Source organism: Eschscholzia californica, unplaced genomic scaffold, assembly GCF_041429995.1.
Source record: "Eschscholzia californica isolate CP2 unplaced genomic scaffold, dmEscCali1.0.p SCAF_1, whole genome shotgun sequence".
Classification (NCBI taxonomy): Eukaryota; Viridiplantae; Streptophyta; class Magnoliopsida; order Ranunculales; family Papaveraceae; genus Eschscholzia; species Eschscholzia californica.
The window spans coordinates 85,989,797-86,009,400 of NW_028238198.1; the positions used below are offsets into that span (position 1 = coordinate 85,989,797).

The following is a 19,604-nucleotide window of genomic DNA, read 5'->3' on the forward strand; positions in this document are numbered from 1 at the left end:
GACGAGAACTCCGGTCGACCCAAAAGGGATCGCCGGCCACCAGCTCACCTTGCGGACTATGTATGTTCCAACACGAGTTTAATCAAGTATCCACTTGAAAATTACTTCTCAATCAACTCGTTTTCCACTTCTCATCAACAATTTCTCTCTTCGGTTTTAACGACAACCGAACCAACCTCTTTCACTCAGGCAATGAAGTCCTCTCATTGGAAAGAAGCCATGGCCAAAGAAATTTCGGCCTTAGAAGAAAATAATACTTGGACAATTACAAGTTTACCACCTGGCAAGAAACCCATCGGTTGTAAATGGGTATACAAAATCAAATTCAAATCCGATGGCTCCATTGAACGCTATAAAGCACGATTGGTAGCCAAAGGCTACACCCAAATCGAAGGATTAGATTACAATGACACTTTTGCTCCAGTCGCTAAACTAGTTACTGTTCGTGTCCTTCTCTCTCTCGCCGCCATTAAAGGGTGGACTCTCCATCAATTGGATGTCAATAACGCCTTTCTTCAAGGCGACCTTCATGAAGAGGTTTACATGAAATTACCCCCCGGTTTTTCATCTCAGGGGGAGTCTAAAGTATGTCGTCTCCATAAATCTCTCTATGGCCTCAAACAGGCCTCTCGACAATGGTTTTCAAAATTTTCCTCCGTTCTCATCGAACGGGGCTTTTCTCAGTCTAAAAGTGACTATTCTCTTTTTACTTTTAGATCTCACTCCACTCAAATCTATGTCCTCGTCTACGTAGACGACATAATTATCACGGGAAATAATGATCATGCTATTTCACAGTTGAAAATATTTCTTAACAAGGCATTCTCCTTAAAAGATTTGGGCCGCCTACAATACTTCCTCGGAATTGAAGTATCTCGCTCTTCTCAAGGCATATTTCTATGTCAACGAAAATATGCACTTGACATTCTAAAAGATTCTGGACTAACCGCTGCACGTCCTTCGGAGTTCCCTATGGAACAAAAACTCCGACTCTCTCCAACCGACGGGATACCATTGGCCGATCCGTAATTTACCGTCGTCTCATTGGTCGACTACTTTATCTAACGGTCACAAGACCGGACATAACTTTTGCAGTAAATAACCTCAGTCAATTCATGCAAACACCCAGTCAAGTACACCTAGACGCTGCTCATCGCGTACTACGATACTTGAAAGGAACACTTGATAAAGGAGTCTTCTTATCCGCAAACAGCTCTCTCCACATTACAGGATACTGTGATTCAGATTGGGCTGGTTGTCCTTCAACCCGTAGATCAACTACAGGATATTTTACAATGATTGGGTCCAGTCCCCTTTCCTGGAAATCAAAGAAACAACCTACAGTTGCCAAATCTTCGGCAGAAGCAGAATATCGAGCTTTAGCCATTCTTACATGTGAATTACAATGGCTCAAGTATTTATTACTTGACTTTGGAATTGATCACTCTGACCCGATGACAGTTTACTGTGATAATCGGGCTGCTCTCCACATTGCTGACAACCCCGTCTTCCACGAACGTACCAAACACATTGAGATAGATTGCCACATCGTTCGTGAAAAGATCAAAGACAACGTCATTGCCACGCGCTTCACCAGTTCAGATAATCAGTTAGCGGATATCTTCACAAAGCCACTTGGGGCAGAACCGTTCAAGAACATTATTGGCAAGTTAGGCGTTACTTCCATTCCCGCTCTAACTTGAGGGGGAGTGTTAGAAGTCTACTCCACTCGGCTAAACCGAGTGGATTAGTCTATAGTTAGGAAAAGGATTCCTAGTATTATTAGGAGTCCTAGTGCTATTAGGATTGTTGTATTAGATAGAATTTAGAGAGTTTTATATTTCTAAAACTTCTCCAATGTAAAACTATATAAAGAGATCCATGCATAATGTAATATACAAGTTGTAGTGTTAATAAAACCAAGGTATTTACCTATCTCTCTCTCTCACACAATCAACAACTCGCCATCATCATCTTTCGATCTTCAATCAAGAACATCATCAACCTCTCTCGGCTATAACCGAGAGCTTCATCCTTCACTCTCGGTTATAACCGAGAAGCCATAACATCACTCTCGGTTTCACCCGAGAGTTGTCAACCAATCTCTCTCGGTTGTTATACCCGAGAGCAACACCTCTCGGTTGCTATACCCGAGAGTGACATCTCTCTTCCTCTCGGCTCTCAACCGAGACAAGCTAAACTTCATCTCCACTTGGGTATACGCGAGTGTGTTCATCATTCAAAGGTACAACCTTTTCACAAGTGTCAAGCTCTGGAATTATGTACTTGGTAAGTGGTCACTGTCTTTGATCATTCATTTTTTTCAGCTTAAATAGCGGCAATCTATTGAATTTTTTCGAGAAAATTAAATTGAATTGATCAATCAGGATGAAATATTTTACATGCAGACGGTACATCTTTTATTCTTAAGGAGAGAACAACAATGGTGGACAACAAGAAGAGGTCAATTAGTTGGAGTTTCTTTGAAGGAGATGTGATGAATTATTACAATAGTTTTGAGCTGAAATTGGTTTCTATTATTCCAAAGGGTGAAACTAGCTGCCTTGCCAAATGGGTAATTGAGTTTGAGAAGAAAAATGAAGATTTTCCTAATCCAACTGCTTACTTGGAAATTCTTGAAAGTATTGTTGCAGTGTTAAATTCTAATTAACCTCCCCACTTCGTCCACTTATGCAGTACTAAACCACACCAAATTATCTAAATAATGAATAAATTATCTATTATTATCTAAATGTTGTTGTACGCCGAATTATTGTTTACTTAGTTTTTAAATGGTACACGAACTACCGATGGCTCAAACTTACCGACAAAGAATTCTAATATAGCAAGTTATCAACCAGCAAAGAATTCTAAGATACAACTTCTCTTTAGAGGATCGATTAATTCCATGTGACCAAGTAGAAATCTCCGATATTTCTACTTAAATAACATTAAATTGGTTAAGTGGCTCGAGCCTCTAGGTGGAACCCCTTTTTTTTTTGGGGAATCTGACCCAAAAAATGCTGGGAACATTTTTTCATGGTTGAGTGAAGTCTACTCGTCGAAACAGCTCGAAACATGTACCGTTTGTATTCGTGTCGTCGAGGGAATGAATTTCGACTAAAGATTTGCATAAGACAGATACCATATGAATGAGATAATATCTGAAGTTTGAATTATAACATCGGAGTTGGGAGTTAGTCCCACATCTAATACTAAAACAAAATTGCTTGAATACCAGGCCCTTGTTCTAAAGTTACTTAATAGTCTACTAGAAATTTGAAGCCAAAAATTTGAGGGTGCCTCTATAGGCGCCTCCCTAGAGGGTTTGACCACGGTGAATCCCCTATAACTGTAGCCCCCCCCCCCCCCCCCCCCCCCGTTCGGACTGACCAGTCCAAGGCCAAAAGCATGGTCTAGGACTGGCCCAGTCCGAAACGACTCGGACTGTCCGGCCTGAGAGGATTCGGACTGGGCAAAGTCCGAAACCCTATTTTGGGCTTCAGATTGACTAGTCCGATGGCGTCAGACATGGTCGATTCGGCGAGGTCAAGGGTGCCCTGGGTGTTTTTTTTATCCCAAGGTGAAGATGCTCAAATATGACCCCCAAATTCATCTACCAATAATTTGAATTATTTAAGCATAGTGGGAATCGAACTTTATCTTAAAATTTGAGTGCAATATATCATACCACTTGTGTTTCTTCACCATTTTAATACTTTATCTTTTGTTTTCAATCGACTTTGCATGTCTATATATAACGTACACCTCATTTAATGGTAGAATAAGAACATATCTAACTAGTCTGACAAATTAGTTCATAAAGATATGGCTCAAATTCAAAAACTTGAAGCTGAATATGAAGTGAAGTTGAGCGCAGACAAATATTTTGATGTGATTAAGAACCATGTAACAACATACACAAAAGTTTATCCTGAAGTTTTCAAGAGTGTCCAAATTCTTGAAGGTGATGGAATTAGTGAAGGAAGTGTCAAGTTCTGGAGTTACCTACTAGGTAAGTAATAATTGCATGTACGTGGGAATTTATTTATTAATTCTTGTTGATTTTTATTTAGATTATAGTTTTTAAAGCGATAAAATCGTATTATATTTAACAATCTGATATTTATAAATTCAAGAATAATTTATAAATATTTAACGATCGATGTTGTAGATGGTACTCCTGCTACAACAAAGGAGAAACTAACCTTGGTGGACAACAAAAATAGGGCAATCACTTGGACCTTCTTTGAAAGCGATCTGTTGAAACATTTCAATAGTATGGATCTCAAACTGGTTTGTGTTACTCCAAAGGGTGAGGGAAGTTGCCTTGTCAAATATGTGTTAGAGTATGAGAAGAAAAATGAGGATGTTCCTGATCCAACTACAGTTCTACAAGTGCATGAAAGGATATGTCAGAAGTGTTAAGTTTGTGGCCATCCAACTCAAAACCAATTGGCAATGAGTGGAGAGGACCTATACTTTATATTCTTGATTGCTAGTTACCCATTCTCCCATGTGGGACTATTCTCACAAGAAGTTGGGTTCTAATTAATTAATTAATTGATTATAACCTCCCCTTTTTCAAGCCATATATGATCTTATGTACTGTAATAAAAGCTGTGTGGGCACACCACTCCTAATATAAATAATTGTGGAGGTTCTTACATAATGTTCGAAATTAATATTATTAGGTTTGATTAATATATTGCTTTTTTTCCATAAGAAAAATGTTATTAGGTTCGACCTCATAATCCGCAGACAATTTGCACCCTAACTAATGGTTCTCCCATATTTTTTGTGTTATTCTTTTCACTTCTTATTCTAATTTTACTTCATCGCTGTTTTTGTCTTATTAAAATATAATAATTATGAAATTGTTCTATAAAATATTAAGAAACAAAAAGAGTAAGAGAAAGGATAAAGAAGAGAGAGGACAGACAAATATATTTTTTTTTTGAAATAGTATTTTGTATGATATTATGAAACTATTTTATAAAATATTTTTTTGGGACAGGAACCCTTAATTTGCCCACAAGCATTTTGGAACGCCACTACAGCGACAATTCGATACTGTCCCAAATGACTATTTGCGGGGGAATGTTTAGTCTTTGGGGATGGTTTATGAGCGTTCCTAATAGCCTATCCTTACTTTTTGAAGTTAAGCAGTGTGTTGATTAAAATTGAAGAGAGAGAGAGAGAGAGAGAGTTGAAGCATCTTATTTATGTATGATATGAACCATATTTTGTTTGATAATTAAAAAAAGAAAAGATATTGTAGTTTGATAAGGGGAGGAGAAACCTCTTTTCCAAAATTAGTGGAGCAACAAAGTAAGCCAATTTGCACGAACAGATTGCATCTACCAAGTTGCATTATTCCATCCAAGTGGGAATCTAATTTTATCTTAAAGCATGCATGACAATATCCCAATCTATGTCGTTCCACCAGGCCAGCCAGGGGCACGAACCGATATACAAAATATAATTGAAGCGTCAAGCATTTCGAATCACTCAAATATTGGACATGATATCATATTCATCCACCAAGTTACATTAAAATATTCAACCAAATTAAGTGGGAATCAAAATTTTAACTTGCACCATAGGTTTTCCATGCCACTTGTATTTCTTCCCCATTTCAATACTAATATTTTATCCTTGATCGACTATACCTATCTCGATTTATATATAATAAACAAATATATGTTACTAGTGTGAGATAGTAAAGAAGATATGTCTAAAATGCAAAAGATTGAAGCTGAATGTGAATTGAAGTTGAGTGCAAACAAGTATTTTGATGCGTGTAAGAACCATATAACTCAATTCACGAAATATCTTCCTGAAGTTTTCAAGAGTGTCCAAGTTCTCGAAGGAGATGGAATTAATGTGGGCAGTGTCAAGCTCTGGAATTATATACTGGGTAAGTGGTCTCAATTATTATTCATTTTTATTTAGGTTAAAGTTTTAAATAGCTAGTACTAATAATCTTGCTTCCCATTTTCGAAATTTAATATCATATAAATATGAACATATAAATATTTTCAAATAGTCCAGCCCATATATATAACGATCGAAATGTTTACTTGCAGATGGTAAAATATTTCCTGCTAAGGAGAGAACAACTTTGATGGACAACAAAAATAGGGCAATCACTTGGACCTTATTAGAAGGAGATCTGTTGAATTATTACAATAGTTTTGAGTTGAAATTGATCTCTGTTACTCCAAAGGGTGAGGGAAGTTGTGTTGCCAAATATGTAATTAATAGAGATGATAGAGATGATTGAGAGAGACGATGTAAAGGGAGTGTAAACTCGGTTATATAGTTAAATAAGTGAGTGCCCATAACGAGGGTCATTTTTGTCTTTTGAGTGGAAGAGAAAGTTTGTTATAACAAACTTTCCCTCCAACTCTTTCTCTCTCTAACCCGAGTTATATAAACTCGATTGTACTCTCGTTTGATCATAATAACTAATACAACTTCTCAAACTTAATCTCTCTTCTCTCTCTCTAAACTTCTCTAAGACTCACATGGTATCAGAGCTCTAGGGTTTTCTTCGATCTAACAATGGAGGAAACAAGTTCACACTCGAATCCTTCTTCATCTTCGAATTCAAATCATCTTCCATCCTTTAATGTTACAAATTTCATAGCAGAGAAGCTTGATGAAACAAATTTCTTGCTTTGGAGAGATCAATTCGAAACTATTTTGATCAGTAACGATCTAATTGGCTATGTCGATGGATCTATAACTGAACCAGAAGCTTCGATCTATGAAAATGATAGAGAAATTCTAAATCCAGCCTATCAGATCTGGAGAAAGCAAGATAACTTCGTAAAATCATGTCTAAAAGCCACTTTTTCTAGATCTGTTTCTTCAGATGTACTTGGATTGAAGACTTCTCAACAAATTTGGGAGTATTTGAATACTGTTTATGCAGAAGAATTCGAAGCTAAGCAAGATCTTCTTCGAAGAGAGATTCAAAATACCAGAAAAGGATCAGCTACAATTAGTGAGTATTTACGAAAAATCAAATCCTTATCTGATTCGTTAATTGCTGTTAATGATAAGATTTCTGAAAAGGAGATAATTAGAATTGTTTTAGCTGGATTAGGAAAGGATTATAGTCAATTTATAGTTGCTATTGATAATAGAACAACTAGAATAAACTTTCCTGAACTTAGATCTCGTCTTCTTCATCATGAGCAGTGGCTATCTGCTCAAGAGAAGTTTGATGAACAATCTGCTTATTATGTGAAGAACACAGACTATCATAAACCATCCACATCAAATCAAAAGAACAATTATAACCAAAACAAGTCAAATTACTCAAAACCAGGCTATACTAGATACAATTCAGATCGAAATCAGACATCAAATCAAGTTAAACCTAGAAATTTTTCTCAAACAAAGCCTCAAACATCTGAAACACAACATCCACTTCATAATCAAAAAGCTGAGAACTTTGATTTCTCTAGCATTCCTTGTGGGATATGTCACAAATGGGGTCATAAGGCTAGCAAGTGTAGATTTAGATATGCTCCTCCTTCTAGACCTTCAGATTCACCTTCATTTGCTGGACTTCATATTGGAGAATCATCAAAATCACCTCAAATTGATGGTGATTGTGATCCATCTCAAGAAGAGTGTCATATTGCTGAAACAGAAGAAGGTCTTACTGCTGATATTCCTTCTTCATCTAACTCAAAGTCCTGGATAGCAGACACAGGAGCATCAAGTCATATGACACATGACTCAAAGGTACTTACACACTCTACTCCTTATCTTGGTAGTGAATCAGTAATGGTTGGTAGTGGTAACACCATTAGTATTGCTAGTACTGGTAGCTCCAAAATGATGTCTGCCTCACAAGAATTTGATCTTCATGACATTTTACTTGTACCAAGTATTAGGAAGAATCTACTGTCCATTTCAAAATTCACTAAAGACAATGATTGCTCAGTAGAATTCTTTCCTTGGGGTTATAATATCAAGGACTTAGCTTCTCAATCTACATTGCTAGAAGGTCCAATGGTTAACAATCTTTATCCTATTGAATTTACACCATGGTCCATTAGTCAAATTGAGGCTTTATCAGCTAATCTAGTAGCTTCTCCATCTTTGTGGCATCAAAGATTGGGACATACTGCTCATGGGGTTCTTGAAACTTTACATAAGTCGAACCTTATTCAGCTTACATCTGATGACTCATCTCAGCTGTGTGATCCATGTCTTTTGGGTAAAAGTAAATGTTTGCCATTTGAGTCATCTTCTAGTGTGACTTCAACCCCTCTTCATTTAGTCCACTGTGACATATGGGGACCTGCTCCCACACCATCAGCTAATGGATTTCGATACTATATTCTATTCTTGGATGACTATAGCAGATTCTTGTGGATTTATCCATTGAAATACAAAAGTGATAGTTTAGCTTGCTTCAAGAAGTTCAAAATCACTACTGAGAACTTGCTTTCTACAAAGATCAAGCTTTTTCAAACTGATGGTGCTCCTGAACTTACAAAAGGTGAGTTCAAGAAGTTTCTTGATGAATCAGGAATTACATTGAGGATTTCTTGCCCATATACACCTCAGCAAAATGGAAAGGCTGAGAGAAGAAATAGACAAATCACAGAGATAGGAAATACTTTGAGTTTTCAAGCTTCTATCCCAAAAGAATACTGGTTTGATGCTTTTGAGTATGCTTCTTATATTATCAACAGATTACCTACTAAGGTTCTAGATGGAAAATCACCTTTTGAGGTACTCTTTGACAAAGTACCTGATTATTCTGCCATAAAAGTCTTTGGATCAGCTTGTTATCCTCATTTGGGAGCAATTAGGAAGGACAAGCTTAGTCCTAAGTCTGTGAGGTGTGCTTTTCTTGGGTTTAGTCCTCTTTACAAAGGATATAGGTGTCTTGATGTTCACTCTGGGAAATTTTATATCTCAAGACATGTGGTGTTTGATGAGGGTTCTTTTCCTTTTGAGGATTTTAGCCTAATCTCCTCAACCACATCTCCATCTGCACCCTCTACTCAGGTCATACTTCCTATCCCTTCTTCAAATATTTCTACATTACCTCAAATGCCTACTGTTCCTAGTACCAATGTTGTTGTTTTTGAAAATTCTGCACACACAAATGGAGAATCGAGCTCTTCTTCTTCATCTCCTGTCTCTGCACCTCAACCTATACATCATATGACCACTAGAGCAAGGGCTGGAATTCATAGACCCAAACTTCTTCCTGAGTTTGTATCTCATCACACTATCTGTCATCCACTTCCACAAGCATATGTCACCCTCTTACATCAATCCATTGATCCTACCTCCTATACTCAAGCTTCTAAGTCTCCTGAGTGGTGTCAAGCAATGAATGAGGAAATTGAGGCTTTACACAAGAATCACACTTGGTCACTTGTTCCTGCTCTTCCTTCTATGAATGTGTTAGGCTGTAAGTGGGTTTTTAAAACAAAATTGAAGGCTGATGGGTCTGTGGAAAGGTACAAAGCCAGACTTGTGGCTAAGGGGTTTCATCAGGTTGATGGATTAGATTACTCAGAGACTTTTAGTCCTGTGGTGAAAGCTACAACAATTAGAGCTGTTCTTACTGTTGTTGTTTCAAATTCATGGGAAATTAAACAGTTAGATGTTTCAAATGCCTTTCTTCATGGCATTTTGGAAGAAGAGGTGTATATGAAGCAACCACCTGGTTTCTCTGATTCTAAGCTCAAGGATCATGTGTGTCTTCTTCACAAAAGCTTATATGGTCTTAAACAAGCACCTAGGGCCTGGTTCACTAGGTTTGCTGGGTTTTTACTTGATTATGGGTTTCAAAAGAGCCTCACAGATCACTCCATGTTTGTGTATACAGTTGGTGATGACGCTATGGTTCTTCTCCTCTATGTTGATGATATTATACTCACAGGGTCTTCTGCTTCTCTTCTCACTACTCTGGTTTCTCAACTTAGCTTGGAGTTCTCTATGAAGGACCTAGGCTCCCTCCATTACTTCTTGGGAATTGAAGTTCATCCTGACAAATTATCTGGTGGTTTGCTACTTACACAAACCAAGTACACTCTTGAGCTATTACAGAAGGCTGATTTACTTGAGAGCAAACCCATTTCAACTCCTGTACCTTTTGGCCAAAGGATGTCTGCTCTTGATGGTGAGTTACTTGAAGAACCATTACTATATAGAAGCCTTGTGGGAGGCCTTCAATACTTAACCACCACTCGACCTGACATTGCATTTGGGGTCAATTATGTAGCCCAATTCATGGCAGCCCCTCGAACATCTCATTTTCAAATGGTTAAACGCATTCTCAGGTACCTAAAGGGTACTGTTGGGTCTGGAATCACCATCAAGCCTGGAAATTTGTCATCTCTTTGTGCTTATAGTGATTCAGATTGGGCAGGATGCCCTGATTCTCGCAGATCAACTGCTGGGTATGCTGTGTTTCTTGGCTCTACATTGGTTGCCTGGTCTTCGAAGAAGCAGCCTACTGTAGCTCGATCAAGCACAGAGGCTGAATATAAAGCTATGGCCAATGCTACTTCTGAATTACTTTGGATATCTTATGTCATGGATGAATTGGGGTATTCAATTGCTCATCCTTTCATCCTACTTTGTGATAATATGGGTGCTAAGCACCTGGCTGCTAATCCCATCTTCCATGCTCGCACCAAACATGTGGAAATCGATTATCACTTCATTCGAGAGCTTGTCACTTCTGGAATTTTGAAGATTGATCATGTTTCATCTTCCTCTCAACTTGCAGATGTGTTTACCAAAGGTTTGGCTAATCCACTCTATACTTCTCTCTTATCCAATCTGATGTCTCTTGTTCAGATTGAGGGGGAGTAATAGAGATGATAGAGATGATTGAGAGAGACGATGTAAAGGGAGTGTAAACTCGGTTATATAGTTAAATAAGTGAGTGCCCATAACGAGGGTCATTTTTGTCTTTTGAGTGGAAGAGAAAGTTTGTTATAACAAACTTTCCCTCCAACTCTTTCTCTCTCTAACCCGAGTTATATAAACTCGATTGTACTCTCATTTGATCATAATAACTAATACAACTTCTCAAACTTAATCTCTCTTTCTCTCTCTCTAAACTTCTCTAAGACTCACAGTAATAGAGTTTGAGAAGAAAAATGAAGATGTTCCTGATCCAACTTTTTATTTGGGAGTGATGGGAAATGTATCCAAGAAATTCTGATTAATTACTTCCCCATTTAATCCATCTTATGTATTGAAATAATGTATGTTTGGACCTAATCTAAGTATTAAATAAAATGTGGGTTCTTATGTGATATCTGAAATTCTTGTCATATCATTGAGAGATGGCAGCATAGATCCAAACTAATTAAGAGAAAAAGAATATGAAACTATATTAGCAACCAAGTTATCACATAAGAATTTCAGTGATGGTATTAGCAATCAATCAACCAAGCAGTACAAAATAGGTATCAGTGATGGTCTTAAACTGTCACTAATAGTAAAACAACGTCGGTAAACACAGTACCAACGACATAAACCGTTGCTACAAGAGTCATAGGTAATATTTCACAGACGGATATTGCCGCAGTTAAAGGAAAGCGACGCTAATGTTCTGAATATTAGCGACGGTTTTATGCAAAATCCCGTCGTTAAATTTAAATACCGCCAGAAGGATTTCTTATATATTATTCGTTACACGTCATTTTCCCCCACGGATTTGTGGCCACCCGTTACGAGAAAGGATTTTATTAGCGGTTTTTCCAAAACCGTTGGCGATTATACGAAATACAGGCCATATTTACAAAGACCATCGGTAATCTCCCGCCGCTAATGCTCTAGTTTTTTTGCATTTTTGTTTGTCCTGTTTTAAACTATACATAGTATGCAACTTGATTTGTGCATCGAAGGATGTGCTTGATACAAATAAGACTAATTGGTCGAGCAATGTCAAGGAGACCTCTAACACGAGACAAATAAATAACCTGTGATCTTAAAAGGAAGTCTTTCTCACTAACATAACTTCCACTCCGAAATAAAAACCGTTCTTGTACATCCTTAGCTAATCTATCACTTATGAGCTTTTACATGCCAATAGGTCCGACAATTCGCAAAAAATCGTGTTTGTTTGTTTATTTCCAAATCTTTTTTGAATTTGTTTTTTTTTTTCTACATATATCTATCATTTTTTGCTCTGTCGTTCTTTTCGGGATCAATTTACAAAGCAAACTAAGAAATTCTATGGAGAATGTAAATTTGATGTTCCAAGTCTAACTACGCCACTGACATCTTCCGAAACAATTTGAGATACTTTGCCACACCCACACCTCAAGTAAATAGACTGGAGACATAAATCGCTTTTTGGTGGGAATATGTGATGGCGAAGTCCTTATATAACTTCGGAACATCCCCATCAAATAAAGCACCAAACATCTCCAACCTCTCAAACACTGTACCTACCACACATTCATCTATCAAGTTTGCATTATTGAATCAAAGTGGGAATCGAATGTTATCTTCAAATTTGAGCACATCAAGTTCATCCCACTTCTAGTTCTTTACCCAGACGTATCTCTTACTTATTCTTGATTGTTATCTTCCTCCATATCTATATATAAAATAAACCCTAATTGACCTCACTCATCCAATACCCATATCTATCTATTAAGTTAAGAAAGTAATAACATGGCGCAAATTCATATGCATGAAGCTGAATTTGAAGTGAAATTATCTGCAGATAAGTACTTTGATGCATTTAAAAACAGAAAAACTCAATACATAAAATGTCTTCCTGAAGTTTTCAAGAGTGTCCAAGTTCTTGAAGGAGATGGAGTTAATGTGGGCAATGTCAAGCTCTGGAATTGCGTACTCGGTAAGTCCTCTCTGATCTTTTTTAATTATTTCTTTCACTATTACGACAAGTGTGTCAACACTCAAATTCAACTTACTATTTATTGCAAATATTCATGTGCAGATGGTAAGTCATTTACTGTCAAGGAGAGAACGACATTGTTGGATAACAAAAATAGGTCAATAAGTTGGAGCTTCTTCGAAGGGGAAGTGATGAATTATTTCAACAGATTTGACATAAAATTGGTTTCTGTTACTCCAAAGGGTGAAGGGAGCTGCCTTGCCAAATGGGAATTTGAGTTTGAGAAGAAAGATGAGAATGCTCCTTATCCAACTTCAATTCTAGAAGTTCCTAGAAGAATATCTCAAGTGTTAAGTTCTAATTAACCTCCCCATTTCTAAGCCATGATCTTATGTACTAAGCTCTGTAACAAATAAAAGCTGTGTGGGTATACCACGCCTAATCTAAATATTGAATAAATTGTATGAGTTCTAAACAACAACAAAATCATATATGTTCTTGTTTTTTATTTTTATCTCATCGTTACATTTTCTATAAACATGATCTACACGGAGCAGACGTGTTCTGATCATCTCGTGTTAGAATAACTTGTTCAAACACTTGTAAAGAAGATTCTTCGAAAGTTCCCTAGGAAGTAGGAACCCGTGACAGTTCTATGAATTTTCGTCATGATGGTCTGTTTCATCAAATATCTCCTCCTGCACATTGGGAACATTGAATTTCAAGGATTATGGAAGGAAAGGAATGTGAGTTTCCGTTCTCGAATTTTTTTTAAGAATATCATGTACCTGCAAAAGCTCTTCGATGACATCCTCCATTGTTATGATGCCAACAGCTTCATCTTCTTCATTGAGCTTGGGCAGTGGGTTCTCATCAATCTGCAGGACATCTGCATCGACATCTCTAGCAAACTTTTTGCTCCTTGTCCTCATTGGGCCCTTAGTATCGACAGTATTGGGAAAACTTTTCCACCTCTGGAGAGATATTACTCTCTTCAAGCTTTTCTCTTTCTGCAGTTGTTTTCCACCGTCAATGTCTACCCTCACATCTTTTACTGGTTCTTTATAAAACAGAATCGGAAAAAAAACACCCATATCAGAACAACCAAACTTGTTAGTTTTTTTTTTTAACTTGAAGTACCTTTGTGAATGCTCTATATAGCAGTAAGGGAACAAGCCCAAGGGAATTCTTTATCTCAATGCTGAGTAGCAAATTAGGGCTAAGAGACAGGAAACAGAGAAGGCACGAACTACAGGAACATAGTTTTTGAGAGTTTCGAATTATGTGCTTACCATCAACAAGTTCGACCTTTGGTCCCATCAAGTTGTCGTGGTGCTTTATGACAACAGCCATGTGACTGAGACCTTTCTGAAACTCATTCAAGATATCATATAAAGGCATGCTTTCCAGGACCCTAGCATAAAACATATTCTCAAATATCATCAGATAGGTGCTCTGCAGTGGCGAGGCCAGAAATTTTCTTCTATGGGGGCACTTTTAATAAGAGAAACCCACATGAATAAATAAATCAAACAGTATCTATTAACTCATTCTGTTTATATTATTTAAGTATTTTATTCAAATTTCTAAGCAAAAAACAAGAATGATTCAAATTTAGATAGAAATACGAAGACAAAGAGAAAGAAAAACGGCATTTACTTTTTAGTGGACAAAATTTACATGTGATCAAAATTCTAAGATTTAATAGATATATATATATATATATATATATATATATATGTTCAAGTTTGTTTTCTTGTTTGATTTCTAAGACGACTGACTATCTACGATCACATTTTTTACTTAAAAGTTTTACATTTTATTTTGATAGTAATTTGGTTACATGTTATTTAACTAAATAATCAAGCTAGCTAATTAATGTAACACACTAAATACATTTAAAAATATAAATGCTATGCAAGAAAACAACAACCTTATTTTAGAGAGGAGATGACTAGAAAAAATCTTACCACTCAATGGATTAGGTTTACGAAGAACTTAAGAAATTAAATTACAAAAGACATGTATCATTTCTAAGTGTGAAGAAAGAGGTTATAGTGGGTGGTCTTTACCCTATTTTCTATGGACTTGAACTACAATGGTACATATGAGAAGTGGATGCACCTTTAGTAGTTAAAAGGTGGCCTTTCTGCAACAAACAAAACGGAAAGGTGGGCTTCATTAGGGGAATAGTTTTAAGGGGAGGTATATGGAGCTTGTGGGGGCATGTGACCCCACATGCCCCTTACTAGCCTCGCCCCTGGTGCTCTGCAAGTACCAACTTCGTTACTTTGTCTTTTCGGAAATAATAAAAGGCAATAGAGGTGTTTTTAAGTTTTTTCAATGCACATCTTCAAATAGTCGAATCATCGGAACAAATAATTCATGAAGTTTTCATTTTATGGTGACTGCTTATTTACTAATGTAGGAATCAATCAGTCTTTTGAGCAGTAAGAGCTGAACTACTATCCACAGTATAATAAATTGGCATACCTCGGAATCTTGCGAATTGTGACGTTCTTCACGGGTACCTCATCCGCGGGATGGATTGTTAGTAAATTCTTTACCTACATTACAAATAGAGATAGATAGGTTAAGTGCTGACATTGATGCTAGATATTGACCAACAAGTAACTTTTGCTTTGAATAGTAGACAGTCTCGGTTACCTTCTTTTATTGATAAAGGGAACTACTAGAAGAAAGCAGTATTATTAGAGACAAAAGATACTCACTGAACAAATTAGGATCATACTATCATAGGATGCTCTACTGATTTATTCAGCAAAACTTAAATTAAGGTCTAAGCAGACTTGACAGTCCAGTGATGAAACATAAGGATTATATTGCAAGAACACCGAACATATCTAACAAATATCCCGATATCAGGGATTACAGAGATATGAACTTCACCATAAACGCTTAGCTGTGTTTGGTTGCAAGAAAATTTCTTCCTCTACTGAATCCATACCAAATGTCCCCTATTCTACTTTTTGTATTCGAAAATGACTGCTACTCCAACATTGCAATGCCGCGACCTACGTTCACAACCTTACAGTGCCAAAGGAGGTTGGCGAGTTTATCATTTGTGAATCTTGAACTTCACCTGGTGTACCTGTACACTAATCACCTAAATACCCGAAGCTTAGATATCCCCTAACTCCTTGATAAATGCAGAACATAAGACTTAATAGTTAAGTTCCCTCTCCTTTCTTGTTGTATTTTTTTAAGATTCAGGATCTTGCTATTAGGATCAACAATAAACCGATCAACATATTTTATGCCTGTCGATAAGAAAGCTATACACCTAGGTTGGGCTTTTAGCATAATGAAGAATAGCATATTCGGTCAAAGCAATTACATCAAAAGGTTAGGCATTGCATTAGGAGAAAAGAATGATTACTATTTCACTCGATACTGTTTACCATACAATTTACTACTGTAGCTGCTAAAGATGGTAACATACCAATACAAGTCCAATTATGTTTGTGTGGTGCTCATAGTAAACTGGGAGTCTGCTATGCCCTTTCTCCAAAATTAGCTTCATCAAATCACTGCTTTACAAATTAAATAGCATCAGTTATCAACAACAGACTATACAAAAAGAATAAATTGCAAATTTTCCCTGTGCAAAAGAGTATCATACCCGTCAAGCTTGTCGTTGATATCAATTGCAAATACATCAGATATAGGAGTCATGGCATCACCAGCTGTTTTCTCTGAGAGCTCTAATGCTCCTCCAATGATGGTTGTCTCATCGTGGGTCAGCTCTCCACCTTTTCCAGCCTGCTCCCGAGATCAATGAGATAATTAATATATTGATGGAATAAAGTGAAAGGGATAATGAGAATATCTGACAACTCTAATGACACCATACCGGATTATAAAATTTCACCGATAAAAAACCAACCACGATGGAATAAAGTGAAAGGGATTATGAGATTCTCTGACAACAACTCTACATAAACCATAGCAAATAAAAAACTTCACCGACAAACAATCAACTCCGGGTCGCAAATATAAGTAGTTATGTTCTGCAGTTACCTCCCAGCAACAGTTTCAAGGAGTAACTTAAATTGTCCTGTTTCGTGGAGTCGTATAAAATCTTTTATGAATTGGATCAAAACTTCCCGTGGAATGAGTACATGCAATGGGTCCATGGATTAAGATTTTTTAAAAAGAAGTATGAGATGAAAAGGTGTAATTCTTTCGTAATACAAAAGACATCATCAAACGCAGTACAGGGCGAAAAACTATCACCAAATTATTGACATTTGAGCCAGAGAAAACTCACCTCATTACCATGCATATCAACAAGTGTCTTTAATTCGGCTCTTCTGAAAAGAGCTACGTGTCCCTTTCCCAATAAATAATCCAATAGCTGGAAAGAAACATCAAATTGACTGTCAAGGCTCTATCTTTTAGACAATAGAACAATATAATTACATGTAGAGCAAGATACTTAATAGCAAAAAACTCAAAACCAAATGGATCTCACCTTGCTTATGGGAAATGCCACTGGAAAACAGATCCAAACAAGTAGGCGGACAACCGGAGCCACTGCTGCTCCAATCGCCAAACCATATCTGGAACAAATAGACTGTGGTATGATCTACAAGTGCAGACAAACAACTAACGTAGATTAGAGTAGCACATAATGTTCTTATACACTTTTATATACTATGACTCCATGAACCTGAAAATTGTACACCAACTCCAAAAATAAAAGAAAACAAATATTGGGTTGCCTTACCTCGCCAAACAGAAGAATCAGAGTCACAGAAATCAGAATAGCACCCCAAGCTGCAATAAGACCATCAAGAAAAATCGGTAGCGCCTGTGGAGAAAAGGATATGATTTTAATAGCATACTGCATATATCTTTAACATAAAGTAACAAAATAACTAGTACAACCGCAAAATCCTAAAGAGATTTTACCTCCATGGCAGCAGCATTACAAATGAGTAGAGTGCACAACAGCAAGTGTTGTTTTCTAACAACAGGTAATATCTTTGCTGTTACAATAAGCCGTCAAAACAAGTCAAGAATTGCAGCAAATTATCACATTAAAGTACGGGAAATGAGTTCATAATCACTTATCCATTCAAGGCAACTACGATGCGAAGGCAAAGTGGATAGCTGGTTTTGTGCTCCTACATCTTTAATCACTTAGAAACTTAATTGGTATTCTGCCTACTTTCTTCTCATATGTGAGAAGACTACCACACAAAAACTTAACTGCCCAAAAATCGAGAATCTATGTTTGTTATTATTAGGGATTTCCAACAACCAAACCGAAATGACACATTCCGAATTCAGAACTACCATTTTCTCCCATTCCATCACCTTCTTCTCAAAACTCCTATAGGAAGATTTCTCTGGCATCAATTTCTTCTTAAATCATAAGACAAGGCTATCAGTAGTGGTTTTCCAAGTCAGATATGAAATCTGAATTGAGGTTTGAAATGACTCGAGTCAGAATATTGTTTGTTTTTGTCTGACTTGTGATGTCTGACTCGTCGAATGGCTGCTTTGGGTTGATTTTAGATACATTTGATTCAGATGAGTCAGATCCAGATAATGAAGACTTTTTAAAATGTCAGATCTTAAAAAAAAATGCATTTCGGAGGAACATAAGTTCAAATAAGCCATTGATTAACCTTATAAAACCAAAACCACTAAAATTTCTCAACAAACATCTATTATATTAAAACAGCTCAGTCGGTTATCCAGGGGATAAGTCTGACCGTTCATTTTCTCTACGAGATTTACCTTTAATTAGATCGAACGACTGATATAAAATCCATTTTACTTAAAAAATAAAGGTATTAGTGTAAACAATTAATTATTTTGAATATTCGGTTACAATCTCCCTAAAATAACTATATCTTGGGCATCTTTTCACTCACGATTGCACATCCACTTTCCCCTTAATTTTAGTGATTCGGTTAGACTTGTAAGTCATTTCAAAATTGTATAAATACGGTTCTCTCTCTCTACTCTTCGAACACATGGTTATCACTCTCCCCTATAATTTTATCTGATTTATGTTTTGATTAAATTTATTTTCTTCTCCTCGAAGGCGTTAGCCAAGAGGGATCTTTCCGTCCGTAGGACGGGGAGGGAACCTAGTAAGTTCAAAAGAAGGAAGAAGAAAACAAATCAAAGCTAAAAAACTAAAAACCTAAAAAAAAGAAATGGAAGAAAAAGAGTGTACCGGCGTGTTTCTGATCCGTCGGAGTACCAGACTTAGCAAGAACTTCAAGATCAACGAGACTCATCGACATTAACCCTAATGTAAGTCCAGACATTAATCCAGCAAACACAACAAGCAATACGATTATCAAAATGTGAATGAAAAACCCCGCCCCGCAACATTCATACTCCACCGCCATTCTCTTTTACTTCTTTATACTGCTTCTCCTAATAAACCCTAAATTTTACAAATAGAATCAGCAAACAAGTAAAAGCTTCACAAACTTTATTCTCATCAAAACCTCTGATACATTTCTGGACCCCCCAATCAAATCTCACTATTTTTTTTTATTCACCTTGTACACTAGAAACTTGAAAAGGGAAAGGAAATCAATTGTTTATTGTTTTTAGAGAGAGAAAGAGTTCTGACAGTGATACTGCTAGTGACAAGTTCAGTTTCATCACTAAACGACGATTTGTTATGGCGGTAAGTAACGTTTTCATATTAATAATGACCCGATGGTTTGACACCACGGCTTGACAT

The 19,604-nt window shown here is 36.8% G+C and overlaps 4 protein-coding genes across 5 annotated transcripts; 3 read left to right on the forward strand and 1 right to left on the reverse strand.

Annotated features, from left to right (window-relative positions):
- The first annotated feature begins 3,772 nt into the window (after window positions 1–3,772).
- On the forward strand, window positions 3,773–4,428 carry LOC147570523 (major latex protein 146-like). The gene is made up of 2 exons (XM_086664643.1): window positions 3,773–4,015; window positions 4,175–4,428. The coding sequence occupies exons 1-2, from the start codon at window positions 3,829–3,831 to the stop codon at window positions 4,426–4,428; spliced, it is 441 nt and encodes a 146-aa protein (XP_086520769.1). The 5' UTR covers window positions 3,773–3,828.
- A 1,314-nt stretch (window positions 4,429–5,742) lies between these two features.
- Window positions 5,743–6,286, forward strand: LOC147570524 (major latex protein 146-like). Its single transcript, XM_086664644.1, has 2 exons — window positions 5,743–5,920; window positions 6,090–6,286. The coding sequence occupies exons 1-2, from the start codon at window positions 5,743–5,745 to the stop codon at window positions 6,284–6,286; spliced, it is 375 nt and encodes a 124-aa protein (XP_086520770.1).
- Window positions 6,287–12,415: 6,129 nt separating this feature from the next.
- Window positions 12,416–13,354, forward strand: LOC147570525 (major latex protein 146-like). The gene is made up of 2 exons (XM_086657070.1): window positions 12,416–12,868; window positions 12,971–13,354. Exons 1-2 carry the CDS (start codon window positions 12,682–12,684, stop codon window positions 13,231–13,233), a joined length of 450 nt encoding a protein of 149 aa, XP_086513196.1. The 5' UTR covers window positions 12,416–12,681; the 3' UTR covers window positions 13,234–13,354.
- LOC147570526 (DUF21 domain-containing protein At2g14520-like) lies at window positions 13,275–19,604 on the reverse strand. 2 transcript variants are annotated; one of them, XM_086657068.1, is made up of 11 exons: window positions 19,083–19,604; window positions 17,804–17,880; window positions 17,619–17,702; window positions 17,364–17,477; window positions 17,160–17,246; window positions 16,512–16,651; window positions 16,332–16,419; window positions 15,362–15,435; window positions 14,161–14,282; window positions 13,657–13,928; window positions 13,275–13,566 (listed from the first exon to the last, which is right to left on the reverse strand). In XM_086657068.1, exons 1-11 carry the CDS (start codon window positions 19,258–19,260, stop codon window positions 13,522–13,524), a joined length of 1,281 nt encoding a protein of 426 aa, XP_086513194.1. In that variant the 5' UTR covers window positions 19,261–19,604; the 3' UTR covers window positions 13,275–13,521. The 2 variants fall into 2 exon arrangements, with proteins under 2 accessions (XP_086513194.1, XP_086513195.1); XM_086657069.1 differs by having other exon boundaries at window positions 17,804–18,564; window positions 18,994–19,533.

Bases quoted from the DNA above. Each gene is read 5' to 3' on its own strand.
- LOC147570523 (XM_086664643.1), top strand. From the start codon at position 3,829: ATGGCTCAAATTCAAAAACTTGAAGCTGAATATGAAGTGAAGTTGAGC. The intron at 4,016-4,174 runs GTAAGTAATAAT...TCGATGTTGTAG, and splicing joins GTTCTGGAGTTACCTACTAG to ATGGTACTCCTGCTACAACA.
- LOC147570524 (XM_086664644.1), top strand. From the start codon at position 5,743: ATGCAAAAGATTGAAGCTGAATGTGAATTGAAGTTGAGTGCAAACAAG. The intron at 5,921-6,089 runs GTAAGTGGTCTC...GTTTACTTGCAG, and splicing joins GCTCTGGAATTATATACTGG to ATGGTAAAATATTTCCTGCT.
- LOC147570525 (XM_086657070.1), top strand. From the start codon at position 12,682: ATGGCGCAAATTCATATGCATGAAGCTGAATTTGAAGTGAAATTATCT. The intron at 12,869-12,970 runs GTAAGTCCTCTC...ATTCATGTGCAG, and splicing joins GCTCTGGAATTGCGTACTCG to ATGGTAAGTCATTTACTGTC.
- LOC147570526 (XM_086657068.1), bottom strand. From the start codon at position 19,260: ATGGCGGTGGAGTATGAATGTTGCGGGGCGGGGTTTTTCATTCACATT. The intron at 16,652-17,159 runs GTGAGTTTTCTC...TCTCGGGAGCAG, and splicing joins TTGATATGCATGGTAATGAG to GCTGGAAAAGGTGGAGAGCT. The intron at 13,929-14,160 runs GTAAGCACATAA...TGTTTTATAAAG, and splicing joins AAAGGTCGAACTTGTTGATG to AACCAGTAAAAGATGTGAGG.